Source organism: Bombina bombina, chromosome 6, assembly GCF_027579735.1.
Source record: "Bombina bombina isolate aBomBom1 chromosome 6, aBomBom1.pri, whole genome shotgun sequence".
In the NCBI taxonomy this organism is placed as follows: domain Eukaryota; kingdom Metazoa; phylum Chordata; class Amphibia; order Anura; family Bombinatoridae; genus Bombina; species Bombina bombina.
The window spans coordinates 41,962,652-41,978,367 of NC_069504.1; the positions used below are offsets into that span (position 1 = coordinate 41,962,652).

Sequence of the window (15,716 nt, forward strand, 5' to 3'; positions counted from 1 at the left end):
TTAGACTTAGGTAAAGAGGGAGTACCCTCTAACAAATCAGAATCCTCCATAGCTTGCACTTACAAAGCAGACTATTGATTAATAAGAAAAAACGGCACCTTTATACTCCCAATGGCTGGGGCACTCACCACCTCCTATGACCCAGGCAAAACAGAGAAACCGCTTCTTCTCCGGTAAACAGCACGGTCCGGAAAGAGGAAAAAAGTGTGACCACACCCGGTCACATGGTGTGCAATGCAAGACCGCCCCTGCTATAAGAGCAAAAAAAGCGTGCAAAACCTTTCAAGCTGCGCAGCTCAAAAAACAAAAGTAAAAACCTGTACGTTCCAACATCTGCCTGAGCCCAAAAACCATCTCACATGTTGCAGCATAATCAAATAAATTTATGTGATTAATCCTCACTGTTCAATAATCCCCGTCAGGAGATATTAACCCTTGATTCCATACAAATAAAAGGAGCCACACTGTGACCCTGTTTTCTGGCGTTATATGTGTAAAAAATTAAGGGATCTTACCAGAATCTATGCCGTGGAACAGAAACACAGCCTCTCAAGGGTGACAGTCTTGTAGCATCGCTCCTGACATGGACTTGAGTGATGGAAGCAGGCAATGAAACTCGTCAACAATGATTGCTTAGGAGCTGGTAATACGAGTCTGGATGGGTTCGCAGAAAGACTCTCCCTGCATCTCTCGTCAATGCTCTCACTGAGAGGCTGACAAGACTACGTAAAACTCCAGTCCCATTTTGAAGGGTAAATACCCTTCATAAGGAACTACTCCAAATCTTCTGACACTTCTCTGCCAACTTCCTGTGAGGAAAGGCAAAGAATGACTGGGATATGAGGGAAGTATGGGGAGTATTTAAACCTTTGGCTGGGGTGTCTTTGCCTCCTACTGGTGGCCAGGTTCAGTATTTCCCAACAGTAAGGAATGATGCCATGGACTCTCTTCATATTAAGAAGGAAAGTGGCTATTTAAAATGTCAAAATAAAAGTAAAATAGATACTGTATGTGTAAACAATACAATACATTCTGACAGGTAAAATAGATCACCGGGGACAATTTACAATACACTCTCCTTTTGATCTTCACATTTCTACTATAGAGGAACAGATTACAAAGGGACAGCCATAAACATTGTAAAGATGGAACTAGAGGGGACATATGACAAACTCACTCCTTGGAAAGATTTCTGCAGACGAAAAAGGACACAGTCTAGGAATTTCAGTTACCCTTATCCTTGCTGTGACTTACTTTTTCTCCTTTATCTCCCAGAAGTCCATCGGTCCCGTTAATTCCTTTATATCCTTTATCACCCTATAAAAAAGTCAGAAGAACAAAAATGGAATTTACATGGGGTGAAAATGAATTATCTTATGGGCAACCTTTTGGCATCAGACTTGAAAAAGTAATCTTATGTATGTTTAATTAGTGAATTTAAACATTCTCCAAAATGTATTTGCATTCAAAATTAAACCTTTCCCTATACTATACCTGTATATTATCTGGGATGGGGAGGGTGGTGGTTTAGTCGGGGAGATCTAAGGGTGGAGTCAGAGGAGTCACATCACTTTGGAGCAGAGTTATGAGGGAGTGAGTCGAGTGACTGGCTAGTGGACAGTTATGGAGGTGTGGCTGAATAAGTGAATGCTACACTGTAAAACTAAAAACTAGGGGGAGATGATATGAAAGCAGGGGGCATTTCCTCACCTTTACTCCTGGTGGTCCTGTTGCTCCTAATGCACCCCCATCTCCTTTGCTTCCAATTTCCCCCTGGTTAAGCAAATACAGAATAATAATCAGTGCAAGGATATTCACAAACATACCGTTCAATAATAGTGATCAGACTACAAACAAAGCTCTTGCAAGTAGTACATGGTCTACAACTCCAAGAATAGTAAGGGCTTTAATAATATGTAGGTGGGCAGCATTGTTTTACAAGGCCAGATCATGTTTTGATTCATTGATCATCTCTCTATGGGCGATCCTGCAATGAACATCTATAGTTACGTGAAATGAGAACCTAATGCTAAACGGTTAAAAAAATTACTACCACAACAACAATGAAACGTGGGTGAAACAAGATTAACATAATATGTAAATTAATGTAAGTAAAGAATATTAACGTCTGTTTTTTTATTGTTATTGCAGCCTCACTAGATGGGATGAGATCGGTCTCGGAAACCTTGCAGATAGAACAAGGAGCATTTTAGATGTGTAATCTGGGTTTTTACAATTAACCTCAGCAAAGCAAATAAGGGATTTACACATTGTCCTAGTGACGTTACACAGCCGTGTCTCTCCTGACAAGAGTGGATTTTAAAGATGGTGTTTAATAAGGTTTTGAAGATGTTTTTGCTGTGCTGGCATCTTTGACAGTGGCACTTCTCTGTGGGAAGAAGTGAAATGTTTGCTTGAAAGCAAACGTAATGCATAAAAGCTCTTTGTTTAGGGCTAAGGGTTTCCCTTTAAGCCTACACGAACAGGAACATGGGTAGAGTAGTATGTTGTGCCTTCTGATATTTATCTGTTGTTTCTATGATTAACACTGTAGATATTTACTTTTAGGTTCACCTAGGATGTAATAGATATGTTTTCTTTTCTGTTTGAAAACCACATACCCATATCAGTTGCATCATTTTAGAATTAGTTATTGACCCTTGACTTATTAATCTCTGTTGATTCTATGGGAAGCCAGCTCCCACTATTCTGCCAACACCTTCTAGATCTAGACAGTGGTGTTTCTATAGTGGTGTCTGGAGGTGCAATCCCCACGGTGTACTCAAGAGGAGAAGGAAAATAACCCCTCCCTGTCACTTTTTCTTCATGCCCACAGATCACCTGGCCACACCCCTAAAAATCCAATAATGCCCGAAGACCAACTAACCCCACAACTCCTCCCACATGCTTTGCTGGTCAGGATTAGTGCTCACTACAAACCATTAATCAGTTTCTAGAACTGCCACTGTTTCCAGAAGTCTTTTAATTTCTTTAAACCAATATCCTAGGAATACCTGGAGATAAACACTTTTAATTTCTCACATGCTTATTCTTATGCAAAGCGTCCTCTTTCAGCAGATTCAGTCAGATGATAGGGTCACTTTCCACTGGGAATTTCTCTTGTTTTTTTAAATAAAGGCTTATAGCCAAATATGTTTCCTTTTAAAGGGATACATTTAAAGGGACAGTCAAGTCCAAAATAAATGTTCATGATTCAAATAGGGCATGTAACAACTTTCTAATTTACTTTTGTCACCAATTTTGCTTTGTTCATTTAATATTCTTAGTTGAAAGCTAAACCTAGGTAGGCTCATATGCTAATTTATTTTTATGTGAATGCATTTTGACAGTTTTTCACCACTAGAGGACATTAGTTTATGTGTGTCATATAGATAACATTGAGCTCACGCACGTGAAGTTACCTAGGAGTAAGCACTGATTGGCTAAAATGCAATGTCAAAAGCACTGAAATAAGGGGGCAGTTTGCAGAGGCTTAGATGCAAGGTAAACACAGAGGTAAAAAGTGTATTATAACTGTGTTTATTATGCAAAACTGGGGAATGCATAATAAAGGGATTATCTATCTTTTTAAACAAGCATTCTGGTGTTGACTGTCCCTTTAGAGCAACATGAAACCCCCCAAAAAATTATTTAATGATTTAGGTAGAACATACAATTTTAAATAACTATCCAGTTTACTTCTATTATTAAATTTGTTTCATTCTTTTGGTATCATTTGTTGAAAGAGCAGCAATGCACTACCGGTTTCTAACTAAACACATGGATGAACCAATGACAATCTCTATAAATATACAACCACCAATCAGCAGTTAGAACCTAGGTTTTTGCTGCTCCTGAGTTTACCTAAATAAACCTTTCAGCAAAGGATAACAAGAGAAGAAAGCAAATTTAATAATATAAGTAATTTGGAAAGTTGTTTAAAATTGTATGCTCAGTCTAAATCATGAAAAAAAGGTTTGGGTTTCACGTCCCTTTAAGTGAATATTGTAGTAATGTCAGCGTTGCTGTACTCCTTGAAAATCGTAATACCTTGTTTTATTCTTATTATTTGAATTAATAACAATTATGATAATAATGATAACATAGCAATGAAAAACGATATATTTTGAAGGTAGATAAGTACTGAAACGCCCATCAAGTCTATATAGGGCCAGATTACAAGTGGAGCGCTAAAAATTGCTTTTGCAAAATGCCATTGAACGCTAATGTGCTTTGGTATTACAAGTTGCCAGCAATGCTGCTGAGAAACATTGTGCTCATGAGAGTGTACTTCCATAGGCTCCTATAAAGAGCCAGACTATGAGTGGAGTGTAAAATTGCACTTTTGCAAGCATGATATTTGCTCTCCATTCGGCAATACTGGGTGCACGCAAATGTGCGCTGTTATTACAAGTTGAGTTCAATGCAACGCAACCTCGCGTTCGCATTGCAGAGAAACTTTGCACTCACGAGAGCGCGCTTCCACAGGTTTCAATGGGAGCCTCATTCTTATGCTGTCAGACACGCGAATGGGTAAGTTGTGCAGCGATGGGCAGCAAATAAGAAATATATATGTATATGAATAAAGCTGGCAGATTGCCAGTGAAACGTACGTCGGATACCACAGACTAGCAGGACTTTACAAACTTTTGTATCAGTAGTCAGAACTATTTGAGGCTATCTGATCTTTATTGCTGTAAGCCTTCTGGCTGCAAACTGAAAGGTAATTCGAAGCCCTGGTCCCAGACTAATGCAGTTAGTTTTTTTAATAAATATATGTTTTAACTACCAGTTGAGATCATCTGAGTTTCTTTTACCCCACTTGGGATCCCTGAAGCGGTATTGGGAGCCATTGGCAAGCCATGGGGCTTTGTACCTACCCGCCTTATATCAAAGAGCTGAGGCATAGCTCTATAAAGAGTGAGCACCACTCCCTGTGAGATTGGTTATTGGTCCATACGGTCTTTACAATTGTTTTCTCTTTTCTTTCCTTTGGTCCACCATGGATTTTACTTCTATCAAGCTATACCAAACGTCTAGAGACTCTCACTTTCCTCATTTCCTATTTCTGGATGTTTTATATATCCTTGATCATTGTGATACATTGTTTCACTGTTACATTGTTACATACTTTTATTTACTGTTATTTTGATACACTGTTATTATTTCACTTTGCCTTATTTTTTAGTGTATATGGTCACAAGTTATACCTGTTTTTTATTTGATATATATTTATGTGTTTATATGTGTATATACTGTACACATATTAACACATAAATATATAAATATATATGTATATAAGCATATACTGTACATATATTTTTTTCAGGCTCACTGAACCGCTGCTTAAAGGGACACTGTACCCAAATTTTTTCTTTTGTAATTCAGATAGAGCATGCAATTTTAAGCAACTTTCTAATTTACTCTTATTATCAATTTTTCTTAGTTCTCTTGCTATCATTATTTGAAAAAGAAGGCATCTAAGCTTTTTTTTGGTTTCAGTACTCTGGACAGCACTTTTTTATTGGTGGATTAATTTATCCACCAATCAGCAAGGACAACGCAGGTTGTTCACCAAAAATGGGCCGGCATCTAAACTTACATTCTTGCATTTCAAATAAAGATACCAAGAGAATGAAGAAAATTTGATAATAGGAGTAAATTAGAAAGTTGCTTAAAATTGCATGCTCAATCTGAATCACGAAAGAAATTTTTTGGGTACAGTGTCCCTTTAACTCGTCCGCCTGTTCTGATCGCATACGATCGGGTTGGTTGACACCCCCTGCTAGCGGCCATTTGGCCACGAATCTGCAGGGGGCAGCATTGCACAAGCATTTCACCAGAACTGCTTGTGCAATGATAAATGCCGACAGCATATGCTGTCAGCATTTATCGATGTGCAACGAACATAATCGCTATAGCGGATCATGTCCGTCCGCACTTTCATAAATCGGCCCCATAGACCGTAATGTAAAGGCACTTTGCAGTGCCGTTTTATTTCTAATATCCCACATCCGCACACTTTAACCCATAAAAACTGCTTTGTGCAGTTATTAATAAAAAAAATTAAAGATGCTACAATTTTTTTGGCCAAAAGGAACCTCACACTTTATTTTGGGGGCAATTGGGGATATTTCTAACATGAACCATAGATCACATTTAATAAAGGTTTTAGCTATGAATTTACTGTAAATATTTCACATTCTAATGTTTTGCACATAGCAGAATATGTTCTATGTATATTCCTATATATATATATATATATATATATATATATATATATATATATATATATATATATACTGCATATCTATATATATCTATACCTGAGAACACGCGCAAAATATTCTAAGCTCAGCTTTTTGTGCTCGTCAGGTTAACGTGTGAGCAAAATCAGTTTACTTTCAACTCATAATATGAGTGCAACCCGACAAATGCAAAAAGCTGAACTTAGAATATTGTATATATACATACTGTACACACACACACACTTATACATACAGTATATGATATACATTTTAAGACATGTACAGTATATGTATATATGTCTATTTTTAAGCCATTTGACTGCCTTTTTTTTCCTAAAACCTAAGATCTTATATCTTTGAGCCTTTATAACTTTTTTGTGCAATATTTTAATCTTTTATGAGTGTAACTGTACTGTGTAATGTATTTTTGATCTCTTTTGTGACACTTTTTTGTTTTGCAAAGCAATTAACCACCGCTCTGAGGACACTCTAACCCGACAAGAGTTAACTTGAATTGCGCTCAAGCGATCACGTTTACTTTTAACTTGTAATACCAGCGTAATTTAACCTGCACACAAACAAAACGAAAACCTGATATCACTTACGTGCAAACATTTGTGCTCCACTCATAATCTGATCCATATAAATATTTTTTTTCAATAAATTACATATTTCTATATGTCTCAACAGCTTATTAACCTTTCAAAGCATGACCTCTTTTTCTAACATTTTTTTGTTGCTGTCACAAAACAATATTCTTTCAGTATAATTGCAACCCTGACAATAATTACAACAGTATACACAAAATGACCACAGTATGTAAATACATTGCTCATTACACCGATAGAGAATTTACTTAGATATACTTTTTTTTTTGTTCCATGTGAATAAAATCCCACAGCAAATGGTTAAGTATGAAAGTTGCAGAAAGTAAGGTAAAACTGATCTGTTTTAGACCAGATGAAAATAAAGGTTGAAATCGGATGTTGGATGAAGCAGTGCATGACTTTAATTGCTGTTTTTATAGTCACACACCAATAAATCCCACTCTTGGCTAATCCCTGTCTTTTTACGGCTCCTCATTTTTGTCTCTGTGCAGAAAAATTTTGAGATTAGCTCATTGCTATCTGACCTCTGCCTGAATGTGCAAACCCCGTCAGAAATGTTCTAGCAAAACACTGCACTTCTAGAAAGTTTTTGTACTAGAAATCTATCTTGTTACACAGACTTTTTTAAAAGATGAATTTCTATTAAAGGGGTGTAAAATGAATTATAAATAAAAATGTAATACAGACTTCATTCGCTGGAATTTTAAGCAAAATCCATCAATCCTTTATTAGGGTGAAGTTTCAGGGATAGTCCCAAAAATGTCACACTAAAAAAGGATTGATGAATTTCGCTTGAAATTCCAGCAAGTGAGGACTGTATTACATTTTTATTTATTACTGGCTTCCTGGTGGTTGTATACCTTGTTAGTGAGAGTGCAGATCCCTGCATATATTGATAGATAGATACATAATAGATAGATAGATGATGGATAGATAATAGATAATATATAGATTGATATATAGATAGATTATAGATAAATAATAGATAGATAGATAGATAGATAGATAATAGACTGATAGGAAGATAGATGATAGATGATATATAGATAGATAATAAATATATAATAGATAGATAATAGATTGATAGAAAGCTAGATGATAGATAGATAGATAGATAGATAGATAATAGTTAGATAAATAATAGATTGATATATTGATAGATAGATGATAGATAGATAGATAGATAGATAGATAGATAGATAGATAGATAGATAGATTATAGATAGATAGATAGATAGATAATAGCTAAATAGATAATAGACATATAGACAAGCAGATATATAGAGATAATAGATTGATAGATAGAGAAATAGATAGATGATAGATAGATAGACAGCGAAGCGGCAAGAAGTCCTCAACAGAGCCGGGAGAAGTCTTCATCCAAGCCGGCAGAAGTGGTCCACCAGACGGGCAGAAGTCTTCATCCAGATGTCATCTTCTATCTTCATCCATCCGGCGCGGAGCGGGTCCATCTTCAAGACATCCGACGCAGAGCATCCTCTTCTTTCCAATGACTAACAATGAATGAAGGTTCCTTTTAATGATGTCAACCAAGATGGCGTCCCTTTAATTCAGATTGGCTGATAGAATTCAGCCAATTGGAATTAAAAGTGAAAAAATCCTATTGGCTGATGCAATCAGCCACTAGGATTGAGCTTGCATTCCATTGGCTGTTCCGATCAGCCAATAGAATGCAAGCTCAATCCTATTGGCTGATTGGATCAGCCAATAGGATTGAAGTTCAATCCTATTGGCTGATTGCATCAGCCAATAGGATTTGTTTAACCTTAATTCCGATTGGCTGATAGAATTCTATCAGCCAATCAGAATCTAAGGGACGGCATCTTGGATGACGTCACTTAAAGGAACCTTCATCCGCCCGGATGGATGAAGATAGAAGATGCCGTCTGGATGAAGACTTCTGCCGGTCTGGAGGATCACTTCTCCCGGTTGGGGGGGTTGTTTGTATTTTTTTTTTACAGGTAAAAGAGCTGATTTCTTTGGGGCAATGCCCCGCAAAAGGCCCTTTTAAGGGCTATTGGTAGTTTAGTTTAGGCTAGGGTTTTTTTTATTTTTTATTTTGGGGGGCTTTTTTTATTTTGATAGGGCTATTAGATTAGGCGTAATTAGTTTAAATATCTTGTAATTTGTTTTTTATTTTGTGTAATTTAGTGTTGTTGTTTTTCTGTAATTTAGGTATATGTATTTAGTTTTGTTAATTGTATTTAATTTAGGTAATTTATTTAATTGTACTGTAAGGTTAGGTGTTAGTGTAAAACAGGTTAGGTTTTATTTTACAGGTAAATTTACATTTATTTTAACTAGGTAGTTAGTAAATAGTTAATAACTATTTAGTAACTATTCTACCTAGTTAAAATAAATACAAACTTGCCTGTAAAATAAAAATAAAACCTAAGCTAGATACAATGTAACTATTAGTTATATTGCAGCTAGCTTAGGGTTTATTTTATAGGTAAGTATTTAGTTTTAAATAAGAATTATTTAGGTAATGATAGTAGGTTTTATTTAGATTTATTTTAATTATATTTAAGTTAGGGGGTGTTAGGGTTAGACTTAGGTTTAGGGGTTAATAACTTATTGTTAACGTATTGTGGCGGCGACGTTGGGGGCGGCAGATTAGGGGTTAATAAATGTAGGTAGGTGGTGGTGATGTTAGGGGCGGCAGATTAGGGGTTAATAAATATAATGTAGGTGGCAGCAATGTCGGGAGCAGGATATTAGGGTTTAATAAATATAATGTAGGTGTCGGCGACGTCGGGGGCAGCAGATTAGGGGTTAATAAGTGTAAGATTAGGGGTGTTTAGACTCAGGGTTCATGTTAGGGTGTTAGGTGTAAACATAAATTTGGTTTCCCCATAGGAATCAATGGGGCTGCGTTACGGAGCTTTACCCTGCTTTATTGCAGGTGTTAGCTTTTTTTCAGCCGGCTCTCCCCATTGATGTCTATGGGTAAATCATGCACTTAAGCAGTGCTGGTATTGGAGTGCAGTATGGAGCACAATTTTGCTCTACGCTCACTTCTTGCCTTTTAACTCTGGGTTTCTGAAAACCTGTAATACCAGCGCTGTAGATAAGTGAGCGGTGACAATAACGTGGAAGTTAGCACCGCACCCCTCATAACGCAAAACTCATAATCTATCCGAAAGTAAATTGCAGTTTCTCAGGTTTAGCAATTACATCACAGGTGGAAGGCCCTGAATTTTGATTGATTCCTTTTAATAATGTGTAGTGATGCTAACTGGTGACGTGTGCAATTAACCTTTTGTGCTCCAGAACCATAGGGTTATGTTTGTATGTCTATTTAATCGGCTGCACTCATGATGAGAATGGGTAGTCATGCAAATTGCTGCCTGTGAGTGCTGGACAACCCATTCTTGTCCTGAAGGGGAATAACTGATCCAAGCCTCAGATCGGTAATTCCCCCACACTGTAGGCCTGATTGCTAGTGGTAATTGGAGTGCTGGTGATGTCACCACAAATGTTTGTGGTGACATCACAGAGGGAGCGGGACCTTAATGTGACAGGCAGGTAAGGGAGCTGGATGGGGGATTGCTGTTCAAACTCTATCTCAGCTCCCTTATTAGCCACCGACTTTCAAATCCCCTCATTTAAAAGATAATTATCTTCTCTTTTATATGGTGCTGGTATTGGAAAATTCCCATTTCCTAAGATATGGCGAGTCCACAGCTTCATCAATTACTGTTGGGAATATAACTCCTGGCCAGTAGGAGGAGGCAAAGAGCACCACAGCAAAGCTGTTAAGTATCACTTCCCTTCCCACAACCCCCAGTCATTCTCTTTGCCTTCAGTGCAAGGAGGAGGTGAAGTTTTTGGTGTCCAAAGAAGAACGGATTTATTTTGCTTCAATCAAGAATTTATTATTTTGAAAGTCAGAGTAGGTTTACTCTGATCTTTCTTTCAAGATGGGTCTAGCCGTACTCCATGTTAGTCTTTCAGTAGGGCAGTGGTGGCTTTTAAGCAGTTAGGGACTTGTGAAGTGAGCTTTGCTGCGTTTTCCTAACATGTTGCTACCCTGGTATAGGAAGCCAGAGTAGGTTTACTCTGTTTTCTCTTTTTTTCACAGGTCTCTGTAAGGAGTGGTTTCCTTTCACGGTGGGTGAGCCGTCTGACTACCGGACGCTAAATTGCAGGTAAGTGCATTTTGGTCTTCTGGTAGGAGGCTAACACTTTAAGGTCTGCACATTTAAAGAGACACCTAGATCCTCAGTAGGATTGACTTATGGCAGTATGCAGGCACACCGTATGTATGTGAGAGGAGACTGGAGGGTGCATACTCATTCTGGGCAGGAAGGAGTTAACCCTTTTCATATGGCTCTTATTTAAATCCCTTATAAGGTTTATTGATGGGTTAGGGCACTATCATACGCCTTTGGTGGAACACAGGTTCCATTTTTGAGGGAACATGTTTTCGTATAGTCTTGACCACTAGAGTTTTAAGATAAATTCCGCTATGTGTTTTTTCCCTCAGTGTCGCATTACAGGCGAGCCGGAGAGCGTGCTTAGTCTGAGCTTGGCATTATACATAAGAGGCTTACATGGAATTGTGTGTTCATTGCTTATGGCAATGTTAGATGGATGCTTTGTGTGCTGTGCTGCAAGTTTTAACACTTTAACTGGGGAGGCTGCTATCCACCATTACAGCTTGGCGGGAAGGATGGTGCAGGGACACGCGAGCTTGCTGAGTGAAGTAAGCGTGTCACGTGACCCTCCTCCCAGGGGCAAAACTACAGGGGGTGCAGAGTTCGCAATTGCGACTGGAAACTTGGGGGCCCAGCTTAAAAAAAACAAAAAAACAATAAAAACAATAAAACAATAAAAAAATCCATCAATCCTTTATTAGGGTGAAGTTTCAGGGATAGTCCCGAAAATGTCACACTAAAAAAGGATTGATGAATTTCGCTTGAAATTCCAGCAAGTGAGGACTGTATTACATTTTTATTTATTACTGGCTTCCTGGTGGTTGTATACCTTGTAAGTGAGAGTGCAGATCCCTGCATATATTGATAGATAGATAGATAGATAATAGATAGATAGATGATCGATAGATAATAGATAATATATAGATTGATATATAGATAGATTATAGATAAATAATAGATAGATAGATAATAGACTGATAGAAAGATAGATGATAGATAGATAAAATATATATAATAGATAGATAATAAATTGATAGAAAGCTAGATGATAGATAAATAGATAGATAAATAATAGATTGATATATTGATAGATAGATGATAGATAGATACATAGATAGATAGATAATAGCTAAATAGATAATAGACAGATAGACAGATAGATATATAGAGATAATAGATATAATAGATTGATAGATAGAGAAATAGATAGATGATAGATAGATAGACAGCGAAGCGGCAAGAAGTCCTCAACAAAGCCGGGAGAAGTCTTCATCCAAGCCGGCAGAAGTGGTCCACCAGACGGGCAGAAGTCTTCATCCAGATGGCATCTTCTATCTTCATCCATCCGGCGCAGAGCGGGTCCATCTTCAAGACATCCGAGCATCCTCTTCTTTCCGATGACTAACAACGAATGAAGGTTCCTTTTAATGATGTCAACCAAGATGGCGTCCCTTTAATTCAAATTGGCTGATAGAATTCAGCCAATTGGAATTAAAGGTGAAAAAATCCTATTGGCTGATGCAATCATCCAATAGGATTGAGCTTCAATCCTATTAGCTGATCCAATCAGCCACTAGGATAGAGCTTGCATTCCATTGGCTGTTCCAATCAGCCAATAGAATGCAAGCTCAATCCTATTGGCTGATTGCATCAGCCAATAGGATTTTTTTAACCTTAATTCCGATTGGCTGATAGAATTCTATCAGCCAATCAGAATCTAAGGGACGGCATCTTAGATGACGTCACTTAAAGGAACCTTCATTCGTCGGGTAGTCATCGGAAGAAGAGAATGCTCTGCGCCGTATGTCTTAAAGATGGACCCGCTCTGCCCGGGATGGATGAAGATAGAAGATGCCGTCTGGATGATTCTATCAGCCAATCGAATTAAGGTAGGAAAAATCAGATTGAGCTCGCATTCTATTGGCTGATCGGAACAGCCAATAGAATGCGAGGTCAATCTGATTGGCTGATTGGATCAGCCAATCGGATTGAACTTGAATCTGATTGGCTGATGTCCTCTTCTGCCCCATCGGATGAAGACTTCGGCCCGGCTGAGTGAACACAACACGACTCAAAGTAGGGAGATCTTCAGGGGGGTAGTGTTAGGTTTATTTAAGGGGGGTTTGGGTTAGAGTAGGGGTATGTGGGTGGTGGGTTGTAATGTGGGGGTAGTATTGTGTTTTTTTTTACAGGCAAAAGAGCTTTTTTCTTTGGGGCATGCCCAGCAAAAGGCCCTTTTAAGGGCTGGTAAGGTAATAGAGCTGTTAACTTTTGTAATTTAGTATAGGGTAGGGCATTTTTTTATTTTGGGGGGCTTTGTTATTTTATTAGGGGGCTTAGATTAGGTGTAATTAGTTTAAAATTCTTGTAATTTTTTTATTTTTTGTAATTTAGTGTTTGTTTTTTGTACTTTAGTTTAGTTTATTTAATTGTATTTAATTGTAGGTACTTGTAGTTAATTTATTTAATGATAGTGTAGTGTAGGGCATTTTTTTATTTTGGGGGGGCTTTGTTATTTTATTAGGGGGCTTAGATTAGGTGTAATTAGTTTAAAATTCTTGTAATTTTTTTATTTTTTGTAATTTAGTGTTTGTTTTTTTGTACTTTAGTTTAGTTTATTTAATTGTATGTAATTGTAGGTACTTGTAGTTAATTTATTTAATTTATTTAATGATAGTGTAGTGTTAGGTTTAATTGTAACTTAGTGAGATAAGGGTGGGGGTTGCCAAAGCGCTAACAAAAGGCTGGGTCTGAGCCAGTATTTGTTAAAATCACAATTCAGCATAAAAAGTGCATTTATTCATACAAATATAAAGTTTACAGATGATAAACAGATGATAAACAACTAACAAACATTAAAAGAAATAAAACAGCATATAGAGTTCAATTTAAAATACTAGCCTTGATCAGTGGCTAGTAAGATAACATTAAAAGTACCTGGTTTCCCAGTACACAAGACTCCAAAGAAAATTGGAATAAGGTAAACACTTTGACTATGGTCTAGTAAAGGTGGGACACAACGATGTCCTAGGATATATCTATAAGATATAGCAACCTGTGTGTGCAAATATTTAGAAGTAGAGTAAGATAGATGATTTGGGTAATGGTAAATTGAATCTGCTAGTTACAGCAGCGTGTGTGTGTTGCAATGTGTGTCGTTTGAGATAATATAGCAACCTGTGTGTGCAAATACTTATAAGTTGAGTGAGATAGATGATTTGAGTAAGGGTAAAATGAATTTGCTAGTTACAGCAGCGTGTGTGAGTTTCAATGTGTGTCATTTGAGATAATGTCCTCACAATATAGTTGGATCTAGCTTGTGTGTGGGTTAGGCACAAGCCTAGTGTTGTACAAGATGTGCGTAAATGCTGTCCAATGATATATTACTGGGTTATAATTCGTGAGTGTCAAAACTAGTGCGTGAAAAATAAAAACTTAAATTTCAAATAATGGTGACCAAATAAATAGTGATATGTCAAATTGACGTGAAATATCAAAAGCAAAATCCAAACCATCCAAATAAACACTGTGAGCAACGCTGATAAACCTTGACAATATTCGAAATCAGGTTCAAAAAGTCAGAGTTCATAAATTCGAAGCAAACCAATAGAATCAAAAAACAGTGGCCACTGTGAGAAAAAGAGAGCGTGTAGGTGAACAGTCAATCCAACAAACAAAAATGTGATCCTAAACCCTCTGCTAATGTTAGCGTTCCTGCAATGATCCTGCAGCCGAAGCAGGAGTGAATTTAAAAAACGGAAGTCCTAGTCTTCTCCCGTTTCAACGGTACCTAAAAATAGTAAAAAACACAATAGTGCAGATAGTTTTCTTAATCTTAATTAACAATTGAAATAGAACTCACCAGTCGACGCGTTTCGGTCTGTGCTAGACCTTTATCAAGACTGGTATTATGTACTTACAGATAGCCTTTTATACCTGTATGTGAAATGTGAACCAGAAGTGATTGTTTAGTACTTCTGGGTTTTTTCGTGATTCTTTTAAGAGCTCTCTGTGCTAATTAAAACTAGCTTCCAATCAAAACTAGCCTCTGAATAAAAGACTCTGAACCAATAAGAAGAATATCTCCCTACACACCCCTAGCCTTTGAGTAAAAGACTCTGAACCAATAAGAAGAATATCTCCCTACACACCCCTAGCCTTTGAGTAAAAGACTCTGAACCAATAAGAAGAATATCTCCCTACACACCCCTTTCTCTCCTTTCATTTCATTATACCTGTTAGGCTATTAAATTATATGCTCACGAGCTCCTGATTAAAAGAATTTAAACTAATAAGGAGAAGACTCTGCAACATACCTCTCTCCCTTCCATTCGATATACAAGTATAGACTATTAAGATATATGCTCACTATTGAAAGGATTAACAGTGGTTATAAAACATAGTGGTTATAAAAGATGAGATCATTTTTTCCTATGGTCTGAACAAATAGAAAAATAGAAAAACCGCACACTTAGGATTATATTGTCTCCACGATAATATGAATTAATACATGCATGATACTGCACTCACTGGGATAATATTGGATATACAGTGAGGATATTGGACACGCAAAACAGTGGGAATATCGGACATATTTCTCTCTTTGCACACTGAAAGCATACTCCTCTCTTTACACACTGAAAGTATCCGATACACGTTAAGGAATTGGGCACACTGAG

General features: G+C 37.3%; 1 protein-coding gene across 1 annotated transcript in view; it reads right to left on the bottom strand.

Annotated features, from left to right (window-relative positions):
* The window catches only part of LOC128664316 (collagen alpha-1(VII) chain-like), a 913,939-nt gene that overhangs the window by 172,327 nt on the left and 725,896 nt on the right, over positions 1–15,716 (bottom strand). Inside the window, exons 92-93 of the mRNA XM_053719156.1 lie at positions 1,711–1,773; positions 1,255–1,317 (exon numbers count right to left, since the gene is read on the bottom strand). Of these exons, the coding sequence (XP_053575131.1) occupies positions 1,255–1,317; positions 1,711–1,773 (126 nt within the window). The remainder of the gene's footprint in view (positions 1–1,254; positions 1,318–1,710; positions 1,774–15,716) is intronic.